Source organism: Montipora foliosa, chromosome 12 (genome assembly GCF_036669935.1).
Source record: "Montipora foliosa isolate CH-2021 chromosome 12, ASM3666993v2, whole genome shotgun sequence".
NCBI lineage: Eukaryota > Metazoa > Cnidaria > Anthozoa > Scleractinia > Acroporidae > Montipora > Montipora foliosa.
Window position 1 is genome coordinate 27,657,775 of NC_090880.1, and position 15,000 is coordinate 27,672,774.

Sequence of the window (15,000 nt, forward strand, 5' to 3'; positions counted from 1 at the left end):
TTTACTTATACCAACCTGTAAATCGAGAGTACACTTAGAGTTTATGTTTTTTATAAGACTAGTGCTTCCTAGTTGATAATATGTTTTTACGGTGATGCACCATAACAGATAGGCGGTTCGTCACATTTTCAGAAAGAGCAGTTTCATCAGTAGCATATTTTCATCATCGTCTCCAATCAATCAAGTAACAATCCACTTAAACCCATTCACAGTTTTCCCCGCGAGTTTTCATTTTGTAATGCGAAAATGTGATGAGTTATTAATTTTTCAGTGGCCGTCTCACCACAACAGAAGTTTGTTGAACTAGCCGGGCTATACCCAAAGATCATTAGGTTGTGAATCAATTGGCTGAGTTTTTCAATGTCGGCACCAAGTAATTGACGGTTAATACACGAAATTTAACGTTAACAACTTTTCGGAGTCCGGTCATGAAACCATTATCAAGCAATGCAAACGAGTGAAATTTAGACGGACATTTATAAAATAACATACATAGAATTTTGTCAGAGGGGATCTGCCTGAACATTTAGGGTAGTCGTATTTCGCCATGAATATCATTTCAAGAATCAAGCAAATGAGATTTCTGTTTTAGTTTTCTGGAACATTAAACTAAGCTCGTAGATTTTAGATTATCAAGGACAAATCCAAGGCATATTTGTTCTTTACGAATGCTAAAGGACAGTTTTTTGCGCCCTATTTGGCAACGCTCACGGTGGCGATGTCTTGTGGTATTTATTACTGACCAACAAAGCGAACATCCTAAAAACTACGTTTGAATTTATCCACAAGCTCATCTTCAATAGAGGAAGTTTAATCGATTATAGAAAGAGCTTTCGGTGAACATATCTCAAGCACGGAGAATTCCCTCAAGTAGCACCTTCTGAAGAAGTGCAATTTTGAGGTTCTCCCAGAGGGAACAAGAGAACATAACTAAAATTTCATAAACTAAGGAACAGGGGAACAAAGACAAATATCTTAGGAAACAAGGGAACATAAGCCATTTCAGGGATCAAAAAGCTGAAAACAATTTTGGAAGTACTTTCGGGAACAAGGGAACACAAGCAAATCTTTAAAGGAACAAACACCCCCCTCGGGGCCCTCAATTTTAATTAATTCAATACACGAAATGAAAGAAGGTTAACCGGTTCCTAAGTAATCTTGAGACCATCTTTACCAGAAACGATTCAAGACCATATAACCTTCGAAACTTGGACTTTGATCAGTATGCTAACTTACAATTAGGAGTTTAAGAAAAGACGACAGCTACGGCAACGATAACGCCATAGAACAGTTATATATGATTGGTTAAAGGTGGAAAAATAATCTTGCTGCAGGTGCAGCAAGCATTTTAGCACATATTTTCCGGTACTTTGCATAACAACGGCGTTATGTTATGTTTAACGCTGGATAGCTTGTGGGGTCGTGCACAAATGAAATCATATCAAATTAAATACTTTTGTCCTTTGGCCATTTCAATTTCAGCAGGAAATTAAGGACCGTGCTTACTATTAATCAAACTAAGCACCGTGCTTACTATTGTTATTGCGCATACGTTCTGCGCATCTCGGAATACTCGGATTTCCTATCGGCTGTGCTTATTAATATAGGGATATTTTTGCGCGGTTCAAAACTATGCGGAGAAAGCAGAACTTAGCAATTTCTCTCGGTATCCAAAAAGAAAATTGGGGGCAACCATGCATTTTTCAGAGATAATTAAGCTTCAATTTGGCAAAGAACGCCATACATTGCTTTGTATTTTAAAGCTTTTTACAAATATTGTTGATTAATTATCTTCGAAAAATGCGTGGCTAGCCCCAATTTTCTTTTTGGATTTCGATAATACTTGTTAAGATCTGCTTTTCCCGCATATTCAGTAAACCGCGCAAAAATACCTTTTAATTAGTAGGCACCGTCCTTAATGTATATCAAATCATATTGGTTTTTGAGGAGAGGGGAAAACCGGAGTACCCGGAGAAAAACCTCTCGGTGCAGAGTAAAAAAGCAACAAACTCAACCCACATATGACGCCGGATCGGGGAATCGCACCCGAACCACATTGGTGGGAGGCGAGTGCTTTCACCACTGCGCCATCCCTACTTTAATGGTGAATGCAAATGACTTACGATCGTGCAAAGTGCTATTTTGAGGTGGCGTTTCCCAAACGTCGCCGTCGTTGATCTTAACGTCCTTTATACTATAAAAAATGGAAGAAACTCCGTAGGACATATCGGCTCCTCGTTAGAGTCAAAACTGACCAGTAATGAAAGGAATGCAGAAACAACAGCAGCTGTGCCTCATGCCACCTACGTCGTTATGAACTGATCTCTAAGCTTGACTTAATGCAATTTAGTCGTATCTTTAATTTCACATAGAGCGGTTTTCAAATGAGTGTCGTAAAACCAAAACCAAAGTAATTACTTTTGCCAATCAAAAAGGACGGAGGCAATCCGGTAAACCAATCAAAACTCGAAGTAATTACACGTAGCCGATACAAAGAGCGGGAAAATGTGCACGCGCGAGCTAGCCACGATTGGTTATGGTTTCACCTCTGATTGGTTGAAAAAGTGGCGCGAGAACTTTTAACTAATCACTGAATGAAGTAATCATAAACGAAAGCAATTCCCTAATTACTTTCGACACTCAATTGAAAACCGCTCTATATCTGAGAGTTTTTGGGCGTTTTCCATTTACAACAAATTAAATTTCCGGAAATTTCGGTGGAAATTTCCATTGGGTGAAAAAAGTGTTCCATTTAACTCAGGTCCGTTCGCCGCCCAGTGATTGCAATTTTACGCGCCAACGGGAAAACAGGACTACCTTTTTAGAAGTTTATTCCGGAAATTTTCCAGTGGAACGAGCCAAAAACGTGTGTTCCATTTACATCCCAACCAGATTTTCCGGAATTTCTTAGTAAATGGAAAAAGCCCTTTATTTCTCCTTTCAATTTATTTAAATATGAGGAAATGCTTTAATTTCTCAAGCCTTAATTTATTAAGAGCTTTGTTTCAGTGTTCCCGATTAGAGCTGGGAATACACTAGAATTGAGTTCATGACGCCTGTGTAAAGGTTCTTACTTCTTACAGGGTAGTATCGAAAACGAAGCACGAAGGACCCAAAAGATCGAAAACGAAGCACCCTGTTTTCAATTTGAAGATCGCTTTGAACAGAGGCCAAAAAACACATTTACTATTGTTGATTAGAATAGAAAAATCAACTTAAATACATAAATACATACAAATCCTTTATTTAAACACGATAATACTTTAAAGCAATGACAGCGCGACGCACAAATTAATGTGGTAATTCGATATATGTTTCACCCTTCGAGTCTTGTAAGTCGTCCAACATGTAAACTTGACAGTAGATCTAACTTTTCGGTTCTACACGATGGATCGTTTTCGTCCTGACAGAAGTTACGCGTATTATAAATGACTAACAACAACAAATACAACAACTTTATTACCCTTTTTAAGTAAAAAGAAAGATTAAAAATATGGAGAACAGCAAGGGTAACAGTTACTTAGAATAATTAAAAAGCTAATCTTGCTGAGCAACACTAATTTTAATTAATAATTAAATTGATTGAAGTTGGCAATAAAGAGTTGGTAATCGAAAATAAATGGAATAAAAAACAAAAATAATTCAACGATAATAAATGAAAAGCAAGGGGAAAAGAGAGCCAGTAAAAACTATAGAGAATTTGTTCACTGTATGAAATACTCAATAATTTATGAGTAGCCCTGTAAAGGTTGAGTTTCAGTTGCTCTTTTATAAATTTTGGGTTGGGGGAAGCTGTTTTATGTTCTCCTCTAAATCATTCCAGGCTGCAGCCACCGCATGGTGAATATTGAATTTGCCATAGAGTTTAAATTTGAGTTTATTTTGATCAATTCAAGTTATGCTGCCAAATTCTCGTGTTTCAAAGAGCCAGCGGCGAAGCATTGGATGTTCTTTAAAAAGTAACTCCTTCCATAAATATCAAGAATTTGTATCTCCTTCAAACATACCATTATCAATCCTAATTAGTTGTTACATACTTTACTTTCCTGCTCAGAACTTTCGCGATTTATATTGATATGACGTTGTCTGCTCAAGCGCCTTGTGACTAAGGGCCTAAGCTTTATGAATCTGAATCAAACTCACTAGCGCGCTGTAATAAAATACTCTACAACTGTGAAAATTTTAAATTGTTCTTTGTCGACACAGGAATGAGTTTTAGCGTGAAATCTCTACTCATTTACTTGGTGTTGAGGTCAGAATTTGCGAGTTCTTGCACAGCAACTTACTCCGTGCAGGGACAAGTTCTTCGAAACCACACCATCAAGACAGAGACCGCAGACAAAATAGAAGATTGTATCGTGCGTTGCATGGCATATCCTGGATGTAAAAGCAGCAACTTTTATCGCGTGGACAAAAGATGTGAACTGAATGACAAGACGCATGCCTCTCACCCAGAAGACATGACACGTGAGCTTTATACAAACTACATGATAAACACTCTGCGATCTATACCTTGCAAAACTCAGCTCGATTGTGGCATGGATTTGATATGCACACCGTCCCTGATTTGCGAAGGTATGTCATGCCCAAAAATGAAGTAATAAGCACTTTAAGGTCTACGGAGGCAACGTCAAAGAAAACGTCATCTCGAAATATGACTTTGCACTATCGAAAATCTTTGGCGATTATTCCATCTTGTTTACGTCGTACAATGTGGACGAAGAATCCTAAAAGTAAATTGGTGCGAGCGATTTCAGAGTGAAAATAGAGAATGAAAGATTCTCTGTCGCATTCTTGCGTTATCTTCAAAACCTCAAATTTGGTGATTTCATGTCGTTGTTATGTAGATGAAATAAAATGCGTGCCATACCTGCAGCACATGCAATTATTTTCCCTCTATTAACCAATTATAAATTATTGTTCTGTGGCGTTTTCATTGGCGTAGCCGTCGTCGTTTCTTAAACGCTCTATTAGGGAGATTAGGGAGCTTACGAAACGACGACGCCGACTGCATCGACGACGCTACAAAAACAATGGTTCTGCACGTTCTGCACGTGCGTTTTACATTTTGGTACATTTCTTTGGCGTCATCTCCTAAATGACGACGTGAAATGACCAAATTCAAGGTTCTGTGGACGACGTTAGCACATGACGATGAATTTTCAGTTCTCTCTCTACCCTTCCAGCCCACTCATACCAGTTTAATTCCTCGACAGTTACTACACATTTTTAACACGAAGCGACATGAAATAGTTTCGTAGTGATATGAATAACGCGAATTTTTATTTTTAAATGAAGTCCTCGTAGCCGACGTCGTCCTCGTTTCGTAAGCTCCCTATTACGCAAAGACGTCGACGACGGCTACGAAAACACCACAAATGAACAAAACCAAGGCTCTGTACGCCCCGCACGTGCGTTTTGCGTTTTGGTTCATTTCTTTGCCGTCCTCGTCCTGCCAACGACGTGAATTAAAGGGGCTAGGTCACGCAATTTTAGGCAATTTCAGCACTGATCGAATGGTCATATAATTAACTAAAATATCAAAATAACTGTTCAAAACTATAGGAGAACTCTAACAAAACACAGGGAAGCGAAGAAGGGACATGGATGGACAAAACTGGAGAGGATTGAAATGGATTGAATTTGGGTAAATTTGAAAAACGTCGGCCCACTTTTTTTCAAATTTATATCTGTCTATATCGAAATGTCATTTACACAGCTGGAAAATCATTCTCAGTTGTTATGTGGCCGTGATTTTGCAAATGAAAGACTCTTGCTCTACGAATTTGACGTTTAGAGCTCATAATTAACAAAATTAAACAAAAGTACCTAAAATAGCGTGACCTAGCCCCTTTAACCAAATTTGAGGATGAGCAGAGGACTTGAGAACCTGAGGAAACAATGCTATGCAATGTTGATACACACTTTCCATGGCAAACGACTTCCGGTTGGGCTTCTAACAAATTATTGCTACAACGGGAAATAATATCTTTTTACCACAATTGCTTGTAATCTCGCAATCTGATTGGCTAATTTGCAGTTGTCGATAAGTGTCTAAACAACGCTGTACGCGTCTACTCGCGGCAATTTGTCACGCGATGTAATAGCCAATCAGGAACGCCCATTTTGAGAAATAAACCAATCATATTGAGAGGAAGTTATAGACAACGCTTGCTCTTTCTATGTGTCACGCTCTGAAATAAAAACTTTCTTTGGCGTTGACGACATTTTGACCTCTGTGATGTCAAATATCGTTGTCGATAAGAGTACAGACAACGCTGAACCAATTTCGATTGGTTAACTAGACAACTTTGGTGTCGGCTTCGTCCTTGCGTATTCTCCCCATTACGAGGGCGCGTTGGATATGAGGTGGTAAATAGGCAACAACGCTATGGGCTATAACCAGTCTCATATCCAATAAGCGCGAATGGGATAATTTTTTTATTAAATTTTCATTAAATTCAGAACTGTTTGACTTATGAAAGGACAGAATATTGTCTCCGTGTTTACCGTGAAACGATCGACGCAATCAGTTTCCATATAGGGCTATTTTTTACGGTATATGAGCTGATAACCGAGATTGAGTGAGCCAATCAGAAAGCGAGAAATGCAATTCCCGAGATTTAAAGTTAAACGACTGGCAAAATGGACATTATAATCGACAGGCTGTGTAATGAGCTGAAGTGGAGTGCAGTAACAATTTGAACTCGACACAATATTGTTGGGAGTCATGAGGCTAATTTAAGTCAATGAAACCTACAAGAACATTTTCATCAAAAAAAGTTGCGATTTATTGTTTTGTATTTTACCTAAAGGTCTATAGAGAGCAGGAGAGACACATTAACTTTTAAATATGAAACAGCGATTTTCAATCTTGCAGACATTTCTTCAGTGTAAGAGTTACGTGAGATGAAAATCTGAATATAAATATCAGAAATGTGAATGAGTACAATTGAAACATTTCAAAATGTCTAAAGAGTGCAAATTGCAGAAATTGGCTTAAATTAACATGTCGAAGTTGTTGATTAAGGGAACGGTTTTCCCATAGGATATTTAAGGCTTCTTTTTTATTGATATCGAGTCCCAGTGATTGCTTTCAAGTAATCCAGCTCAAGAATAACATGAAGTCTTCAAAATTCGATATCACTTTGACCACAGAATGCCGCAGTTATCCCCTTGGAATGGAAAGTAGGGCAATACCGAACTCAGCGGTGACGGCTTCTTCAACGTGGCAAGGATCGACGGCATATAGACCCTGGCAAGCCAGGCTCAACAATGCGGAGACCGGTCAAACAAGTAGTGGCTCTTGGTCGGCAGGAACAAATGACATTGGACAGTGGTTGCAAATTAACCTTGGCAAGGAGACAGTAGTGACAAAAATAGCCACACAGGGGAGGCCTCTTGATTATCTACTTCAGTGGGTATCTTCATACAAAATTCTGTTGAGCTTGGACGGAACAAACTGGAATGCGTATCGAAGCGATGGTTCTGAAAAGGTAACTGTCGTTTAAGAAAGGCATTCTCAAGACCAATAGTAGAGAAATAAATAACTTATACAGGGAAACATTGCTAGTGGGGAGAAAGCTTAAAATAGAGGAGACAAAAAAAGGGACCATTATCATGGAGGTTTCGCTGTTTCTAGGTCGTAAAAGCGTTTAAATGATAAACTAAGAACCGTAGCTCACACTTAAAACATTTCTAACAACTCCGGCAGTCTAAGGTATATCCACAACCCATGAAGAATACATCGCTGGATGAGCTACCAGAATGAAGGAGAGGCAGGCTATAACCTAATCACCTTTGGCAGAACAGTGACCCCCTACTGCGTATTTTTCTTGGCCACATTTCTTAGCCCTCTCACTTTAAATAATGGGTTTTCGCAGCAGTTGTGCATAGCTGGCAATTTCTTAACCGCATTTGAAAAAAAGATGGTGAAAATTTTCAAATTCAGTTCAATCCAATATTTTATCCTTACCTGTAAATGACGAAAAATACTCTCAGTTCATTTGTAAGGTTCAGTGATCAACAGACGTTTTCAATTTTCATTAAATAGGATTTTTTCGCGAATAGCAAAGAGCGGAAAAGCAAGCAAGCGAAAGTGGTGAAAGTGCCCCTGTAATAAAAAAACACTTCCTTTTTTCCTTCAAATTTTGAAAGTGTGTTTGCTTAACACCTGACGGGCAAAATTTTGACTTTGATTTTTCTCCAAATGCCGTTTATTTTGAGTGTAACTTTTGGATTTCACGGTCAGCCATTACTCACATTCAAAACAAACCGATTGAGCCTCAGAGGGTTGGATCCAGGAAAAAGTGGCGTCAAAGGCTCACTAGCTTAAAATTTCAGCGTTTGAATGCAGCTTGTGATATATGCAAAACGCGAGTTTAACAGTCTGAAAGCCCAAAATTCCCGTGCTGCATATTAATTCTGCGGCGTACACAAGCATTGCATTTTAAACTAGTGAGCCTTGACGTCATTTTCTCCTCGATCCAGCTCTTTCAATATCTTGAAGTTAGTAATAGCGGACCAATAAATAGGAAAATTCCAGTTAAAATAAACAGGCATCTTTTTAAATCAAGGCTTAAAACTTTGGTCGCTTAGTGTTTAGTTAACATAGATTTGAAATCCAAAGAAAATAAGAATTGTTTTTTGGTCACAGCGGCACTTTAACGGTTCTTTACTTATACGAGTTTGAAATATTTTCTCCAGATAAAACCTGCTGTTTCATCTTTACAGCTCGACCACGGATATATGGTGGTTCGCTGTGGCGTCAGAATCTACCAAAAGACTGACATATAACGAATTAGCAGAGCACCACTGCAACATAATTGCGACATTAGGGCCGTTTATACGAGAGAAAATAAGCCGCGGCTAACTCTGGCCGCGGCTTACGTAAGCCGCGAACACCCCGTATAAATGGTACAAAATCTACGTTCACGGCTTTCTCAAGCCGCGGCTTATCCTGGCCGGGGAGTTTATACTCGTATAAATAGTTCCTTTCGCGGCTTACATAAGCCGCGGCCAGAGTTAGCCGCGGCTTATTTTCTCTCGTATAAACGGCCCTATTGTTATTTTTTTCCAGGTTTTTAAGGGAAATTCAGACACTGGAACGATCGTCTCGCACAAGTTGGTGCCCAGAATTACGAGCAGATATGTTCGCTTTTCTGTAATGTCATGGCATAATCACATATCCATGAGAGTTGAGCTGTATGGCTGTGTCAATGGACCATAACTTTCAATTAATTCAGTTCAAACTTCGACTCGGTATATAGCCAAGGATTATGCATACTACAAAAAAGAGATCTATATCTTACTTATCCCGCATGAGAGATTGTTACAGCAACTAATTTAGATTGAAATTACTATTACTATGTATAGGTAACCTGTGGGAGCAAGTTAAGGATTATTTCACGAGTGTTTTCAAAGTGTTGAAAAAATAGCAAAAATTTGTACTTTTTCTAGCATTTTTATTTTCGCTGGCAGTTTTCATTTGTTTTGATTATCATGTCTTCTTCATCAGCAAAACGAGGGAAAGCTGATTCAGCCATTCACCAAATTTTATAACTAGCCAGTAGCATTTCAGTAATACGAAAATTATTAATTGGTTCAAACTTTGCTTGTGTGACGATCCTTGAAAAGTAGTTAGGAATGGAAGAAGACTGGAGAGAGAGGAAAAAGAAAATTAAATTGGGATTCAGTTAAAATAGTCATCGTCATTTTCCATCATCATCTTTATCCCGATCATTATAATTGTCCTAAACTAAACAATGAGCGCTTTAAAAATTCTTTCTTTAATCGGTTGATTGTTAAAGATGATTTTTTTTAGAGTAGTTTTATCAAACGTAGAAATTTGTAACTTAAGATTCGCATTTAAATCTTTGAAGGAAGAAAGACTATTATTATTATTATTATTATTATTATTATTATTATTATTATTATTATTATTATTATTATTATTATTATTATTATAATTATTGTTATTATTATTATTATATTTTTCTTATTATTATTGTTAACCAAGGAGGGTGAGGACTACTGCACTACAACGTCGTGGATTTACGCCAAAGTCTCATTCGTCCTCCTGAGGTCTGCACTACGGTGCTTTAGAGGCTCACGTTGTACGCGAAGAGTTCCGTTGAATAATACCAGAAACCCATAAGGGTTGAAACGTGTAACGGCCCCTTGTGTGCCGTCATGATGGATTATGATAAATGCGAAAGACATTGGCTTTTTTTTTCTTTAACTTGAAATTTTCTTTTTCCTTTTTTTTAAATTATTATTATTATTATTATTATTATTATTATTATTATTATTTCCTATTGGGATAAACTGTTTCAACCAAAACCCGTCGCAGGGATGGCAGACAAGTTAGCGCACTTGCAAGAGCACTTGCCCCCCACAGGAGCCCATGTGGTACATTTATTATGACTCTCGCCCCCTCCCATGGTGGCCCGGGTGCGACTCCCAGCGTCACATGTGGGTTCTCTATTCTGCTTCGTGAGGTTTTTCTCCGGGTACTCAGGTTTTCCTCTCTCCTCAAAAACCAACCGACGTTCTTAACCCTGTGCAGTGTCCGCCAACAAGTGCAACGGGCCAGCGCTAAATGAACCATATTCCGGTCATTCCGTTCATTCTGCTATCCATAATTGGGAGCAGAATATTCCGAAAACGGAGTAGGACCCAAAAGAACATGAATACCGTCTATTGCGTGTATTCCTATTTCGGAATCGTACCAAAGGAACGCGCCCTAATTATTGTTCTGTTTTTTATTACCGTATCTTTACTTGCAAGAGCACTCCAGTGAAACGTGGTCTCGATTATTTATGGGTTGGGTGGGTCTTGATGCCCGTCACACCTTTTCTTAGGTCTTTGAAGAGCCAGTCTGAGTTAGCTTGCCTTTTAAACTGTTGTAACGTGCTCCTTATAGTTTTAAGATTTCTGATGGTTTGTTGTACTGCACAAACCTCAATGAGATCAATGTAAAACCCAAGTGAAATACAATGGAACCTCCATTAAGCAGCCACCTATTAAGCGGCCACCCTCTATTAAACGGCCAGTAATCAAAGTCCCGAAATAATTGCAGAATAATATTGTAAATCAAACTTCTATTAAGCGGTCACCTCTATTAGGCGCCCGCGGTAACCTTTTGGCCGTCCCGATGAGAGTTTTCCTAATGTTTTCACCTCTATTACACTTAGTTTGGCTTTTCAGCAGCAGACTTCCTTTATAAATTAATCAGGAACCCGTAATGCAACGTTTTAGTTACAGACATTACCTCCTCTTCAGTTTAAAAATCAACTCAAGGAGGGATTACGTTTTTTCAAACGTTGGCCGTGTAGCACTTACATTTCAACAGACTTACCTGGTTGGAGTGTAATGTGAAGTGCTAAGTATCTACCCCATTTGAACCATGTGAGCGTTAGCCCTACTGATGGAAATGGGCCCACACAAGGACAGAGAAAAACTTTGACCAGGGTGGGAATTGAACCCACGTAATCCCTCCTTGTATTTGAACATGTTCATTGCCGTGACTTTAACATCGTCAGTTCCCACAACCTGCTCCCGTCTGACCTTGTAGCTCAGTCGGTAGAGCAGCGGTGATCTAACCCGAAGGTCGTGGATTCAATTCCCACCCTGGTCTATTGAGCGGCCACTGGGCCGGCTAATAGAGGTTTCGCTGAAGATCGTACTTAAAGAAAGAATATGCTAATGTCGGCACATGTTTCATGACAAATGATGGGCACATGCTTGACAGGTAGGTATAAAAAATGCTTTAATAGTACTTGGGAGTAAGTTGTTAGTTGTTAGCGATTGCTGTTGTTACAGAGGTACATTCGGGGAATAAAGAAGAGTCAACCAAGAGTGTTAGAGTTGATTTCTGTTCCCCCAAAACGTTTTCTCTAACAACATCCGGCTTCAAATCTACTGACACTGGTTTGACACTTTTAAAATGAAATATTAAAGTGCCATTCTCTTTGGACTCCGTCTCATCAGTTGCTGTGAAAGAGAACCTCTTTAAACAGGCTTTCTTACTTCCTCTCATTAATAATTGACTGAAAATAAATCAATAGTTTTCTACTGTTTACTTAAAACTGCGAATAGGCAAAAAACATCTGGAGAAACGTCGGCATACAGTTGTTGCCATTTGAGCGGTTCGACAAATCTTCAGATCATTTTTGTGTAAAAACTTCTCTACCAGGCCTCTCTGTTGCTGATTATAACAAAGTAAGCTGTTTGTTGATTCCTTTTAAGATTTCCTTATACCATCCTGTAAATCGAGAGTACACTTAGAGTTTGTATTTTTTTATAAGTGCTTCGTAGTTCATAATGTGTTTTTACGACATGCACCATAAAAGATAGAGTTCATCACATTTTCAGAAAGAGCCGTTTCAGTCATCAGTAGTGTATTTTCATCATCGCGGAGTAATTAATCAACTGAGTAACAAGCCACTTAAACCCATTCACAGTTTTCCCCGAGTTTTCATCCTGTAATGCGAAAATGTGATGAGTTATTAATTTTTCAGTGGCCGTCTCACCACAACAGAAGTTTGTTGAACTAGCCGGGCTATACCCAACGATCATTAGGTTGTGAATCAGTTGGCTGAGTTTTTCAATTTGGGCACCAAGTAATTAACGGTTAATACACGAAATTTAACGTTAAAACTCTTCATTTTGCAACTTTTCGGAGTCCGGTCATGAAACCAATATCAAGCAATGCAAACGAGTGAAATTTATACGGACACAACTATAACATACATGTAATTTTGTCAGAGGGGATCTGCCTGAACATTTAGGGTAGTCGAATATCTCCATGAATATCATTTCAAGAATCAAGCAAATGATATTTCTGTTTCAGTTTTCTGGATTACTAAACTGAGTTTATAGCTTTTAGATTATCAAGCACAAATTAAAGGCATGTTTGTTCTTTACGAATGCTAAAGGACAGTTTTTTGCGCCCTATTTGACACCGCTCACGGTGGCGATGTCCTGTATTTATTACTGACCAACAAAGCTCGCATCCTAAAAACTACGTTTGAATTTATCCACAAGCTCATCTTCAATAGAGGAAGTTTAATCGATTATAGAAAGAGCTTTCGATGAACATATTTTAAGCGCGGAGAATTCCCTCAAGTAGCACCTTCTGAAGAAGTCCAATTTTGAGGTTCTCCCAGGGGGAACAAGAGAACGTAGCTAAAATTTTATAAACTAAGGAACAGGGGAACAAAGACATATCTTAGGAAACAAGGGAACTTAAGCCATTTAAGGGATCAAAAAGCTGAAAACAATTTTGGAAGTACTTTCGGGAACAAGGGACACAAGCAAATCTTTAAAGGAACAAACACCCCCCCCCCCCCCCCCCGGACTCAGAGGTCCTCAATTTTAATTAATTCAGTACACTAAATGAAAGAAGGTTAACCGGTTCCTAAGTAATCTTGAGACCATCTTTACCAGAAACGACTCAAGACCATATAACCTTGGAAACTTGGACTTTGATCAGTATTCTAACTTACAGTTAGGAGTTTAAGAAAAGACGACAGCTACGGCAACGATAACGCTATAGAACAGTTATATGATGGTTAAAGGTGGAAGAATAATCTTGCTGCAAGTGCAGGAAGCATTTTAGCACATATTTTCCGGTACTTTGCATAACAACGGCGTTATGTTATGTTTAACGCTGGATAGGTTGTGGGGTCGTGCACAAATGAAATCATATCAAACAAGAGGCTCTAAGTATCCTATACCCATGCGCTGCCAGGTTATTTGTACTTTTGTTTACAGTTTAATAATAATAATAATAATGATGATGATTATGATGATAATAATAATAACTTTATTGTACACCACAAAAAGAGGTATATAGGTGTTACAAGAATCTATTTGAGAGAAGTTGCTCTTTATCATGTGAGTTCATTGACCTATGTTTTACGGATATTTCCGAGTCACGGGAGAAGTAAGCGCTGAGACACATACACTTCAGGGGCCAGTTAATGCCCAAGCCATTTGTGGGTTGTGGATTGTTTTTTCCCAACCACATTGCCTCCGTTTTTGATCTGTTTAGTTCCAATCCCGAACAACTTTTAAAAGCCTCTAATTTCTCAAAAAGTTTTACAACTGAATCTATGTCTCGCACGAAACAGGAGGTGTCGTCTGCATATTGTGACAGCTTATACTCCTTCCCCTTTAGTTAATATTTATACCCATTATCGCGGACTGGTCATTTCTCATTGAATTTGCTAAAGTTTCAACAGCAATAGCGGTTAAGTTTGTTTTGGAGAAATTCTTAAATGAAAATGCCACCAGAAAAAAATACCTTAACGATCTATAAAAAGAAATGACGAAAAACATGCTTTTTTAGCTGTAGGAAAGGTGCTAACAATATTGTTGCTGTCAAGAAACTTTTAGTGTAATTTCTGGTGTGACATTTGCAGGAAACCTAACTACTTTTGACCTCTTCATGTCTTCGATCGTACGGTAAAAACTACATTTGGGCTAAACTGTCATGTACGGTAGCTGTTGTGTATCATTTTTGCATGGAAAACAACTTGTCAAAAATACTTTTTTCAAATCCTTTCCCCAAAAAAACGCTGAAATGATGAATCTCAAAATACCGGACTTAGATTTAATCCGAAGTATCCTCCTCGAGCGTGGATACTTTGGATTCATGATCCGTTTTTGGATTTTGCCCAAAAAAGAGCAAAATCCATTTTTGGATTCAAGAATCCGTTTTCGGATTTTCCCAAAAGCACACCCTATATGTCAAATTTAGAGGCACGCTGTTCCATCCGAAATCTAATGGCACTGCTTCAGAGACATTTTTTAAATGGGAATAATATTAAAACACCATTCTTTTTAAATTCGGTCCCACCAGTTGCCGTGAAACGTGCTTTCTTCGGCTTTCTTCTCATAAATAATTGATTAAAAGTAGAGTAAATGTTTGTGCCTTTTAAAACGACAGGAAAACACCTTGGCAGTTGTTCCCGTCTGTGCGGCTTGAAAAATCTG

The 15,000-nt window shown here is 38.5% G+C and overlaps 2 protein-coding genes across 2 annotated transcripts in view; both read left to right on the forward strand.

Annotated features, from left to right (window-relative positions):
• Positions 1-9,525, forward strand: part of LOC137980382 (lactadherin-like) — a 9,654-nt gene extending 129 nt beyond the window's left edge. Inside the window, exons 2-4 of the mRNA XM_068827818.1 lie at positions 4,207-4,575; positions 7,159-7,496; positions 9,080-9,525. Of these exons, the coding sequence (XP_068683919.1) occupies positions 4,209-4,575; positions 7,159-7,496; positions 9,080-9,229 (855 nt within the window). The 5' untranslated portion in view covers positions 4,207-4,208 and the 3' untranslated portion in view covers positions 9,230-9,525. The remainder of the gene's footprint in view (positions 1-4,206; positions 4,576-7,158; positions 7,497-9,079) is intronic.
• Positions 9,526-12,140: 2,615 nt separating this feature from the next.
• The window catches only part of LOC137980390 (lactadherin-like), a 12,552-nt gene continuing 9,692 nt past the window's right edge, over positions 12,141-15,000 (forward strand). Inside the window, exon 1 of the mRNA XM_068827831.1 lies at positions 12,141-12,222. The gene's annotated coding sequence lies outside the window, so the exon portion shown is untranslated. The remainder of the gene's footprint in view (positions 12,223-15,000) is intronic.